Here is a 1,737-nt window from a genome sequence, read left to right as displayed (position 1 = left end):
GCCGCGTAGGTGCCAAAGATTGCCTTCTAACAGAGCCGTGGGCAGGTTCCCACCTCCCCCTGCCACTACGAAACGTCCTGCTGAGCGTGGAGAACGAGGAGGAGAGAGAAGAAAGCCCCCCCCCGAAGGCGGCCAAAGCAAAAAGCAAACAGAATCCAAACGGCTCGTGTTTTAGTGGTTGACTTTAATTCTGCACTGCACTTTTACTACAAGGATATAAAGAATAAATAGCAGATACTCTTCATTTACATAGGATTAAGTCATTCAGACTGTTCTCTCTATTTACAATAACATTGTGCTCTAGGCGTTTATTCTTTATTTTAAATCTAAAGTCCATAAGGAAAAAGAAAAAAAACCAAAACAAAACAACCCACACACACGCTTTCCGAATAATGGAAAATAGCTTTAAAACGTTTTCTTATCAAAAAGTTTGGTTTGTATTTTTTAATCCTTTTATTAAAAAAAAAAAAACAACAACAAAAAAACCCCAACAAAAAACCTACTTCGCCAAAGCGAAGCAACTTCTCTCTGGAATATAAATACCAAAAAAAAAAAAAAGATACATTAGCAACGATCAGGGTAATAGTCTTAAAAATACAGTAGACGCTGATTATTTCACGTATAATACTGACCTTTTAATAGTATATTAAAACGGTGCCATATATACACACAATATACATTCTCCTACACGTTACAGTGCATTACAACGTTAACCAGAAAGCAAATGTCTTTATTTCTGTTGCAGCAAAGGTCCACGTGAGTCCGCTGGAGAAGGGGCGAGAAAAGGTAAGTGCAAGCCCTAGCAGGAGCACTTGCACTCCGAAATGATGGGGTACTGGATGGGTATCCATGTGCACCTCTGCCCGCCCCGGCGCTGGCACCTCCACCTCAGGATCGTTAAATGCACGGACTTGGCAGGTTTGCAAACCATGCCTTCTGGGACTGAACAAGACCTTTTACTGTAGCAGCTGCCCACTTTGACATACCGGGGCCAAAAGCGGCTGCCGAGATCGTTCCACGTGTATAGGACCGGGCAGAAGGTCTGGGACCAGAGCCACATCTGCAGCTTCCTGCGCAGCTTCTTGCTCAGCCTGTGCTTCTTGCCCGGCTGCAGCCCGTCGTAGAACTCCAGCCCTTTGATTTCGCTGGGCATCGCTCCCGAGGGTCTCTGCCTGAGCAGCAAGTCCAGCTCCCCAAAGCCGGTCTTCAGGCAAGGAAATAGCCATAAAGTTAGGGTCGAAGTGTCCGCCCATGAGGTTCCTTAGCAAGGTCTCGTTAAGATCCTTCTCCTTGGGGTCAAAGATAGGGTCCGGGTGCTCGATTAGATCCACCAAGGGCAAGTTGTCGCTGGGAGCCGGTCGGATGTGCAGATAGTGCTGGCAGGCGCCTTGCTCTAGCCGGAGACCCAGCAGAACCACGAAGGCGTATATAGTCACAAGGCACTGGGAATGATCCATCCTTGGGAGACCGGTGGGGGGGGGAGAAGGGGGCTGGGTTCACCAAACAGCAGGGGAAGAAGGTGCAAGCAAATACATCAGAAAACTTGTACGGGGATATCCAAAATAGCTTGTCTTTAAGGGGGATCACCTCCACTCCCCGCACCACCAGCAAAGACAGCCCCCTAATAAGCCCGGAGAACAAGCCCCCTGCAAACACTCTCTCTTGCAGGCTTCTCTATAAAATTTCTCCTGGTGGAGCCGCTCCAAAATTTCCATACACTAAGGAAATGTACTGGTC

At 47.6% G+C, this 1,737-nt stretch overlaps 1 protein-coding gene across 1 annotated transcript; it reads right to left on the bottom strand.

Annotated features, from left to right (window-relative positions):
- Nucleotides 1–574: 574 nt before the first annotated feature.
- Nucleotides 575–1,546, bottom strand: NOG (noggin). Its single transcript, XM_009576807.1, is given in 2 exon segments — nucleotides 575–1,196; nucleotides 1,198–1,546. Coding segments are annotated over 2 exon segments (657 nt in total). The 5' UTR covers nucleotides 1,458–1,546; the 3' UTR covers nucleotides 575–799.
- Between the last annotated feature and the right edge of the window lie 191 nt (nucleotides 1,547–1,737).

Source organism: Fulmarus glacialis, unplaced genomic scaffold (assembly GCF_000690835.1).
Source record: "Fulmarus glacialis isolate BGI_N327 unplaced genomic scaffold, ASM69083v1 scaffold37664, whole genome shotgun sequence".
Taxonomy (NCBI): domain Eukaryota; kingdom Metazoa; phylum Chordata; class Aves; order Procellariiformes; family Procellariidae; genus Fulmarus; species Fulmarus glacialis.
Note: the sequence above shows the minus strand (reverse complement) of the source record. Positions and strands in the feature narration are given on the sequence as shown.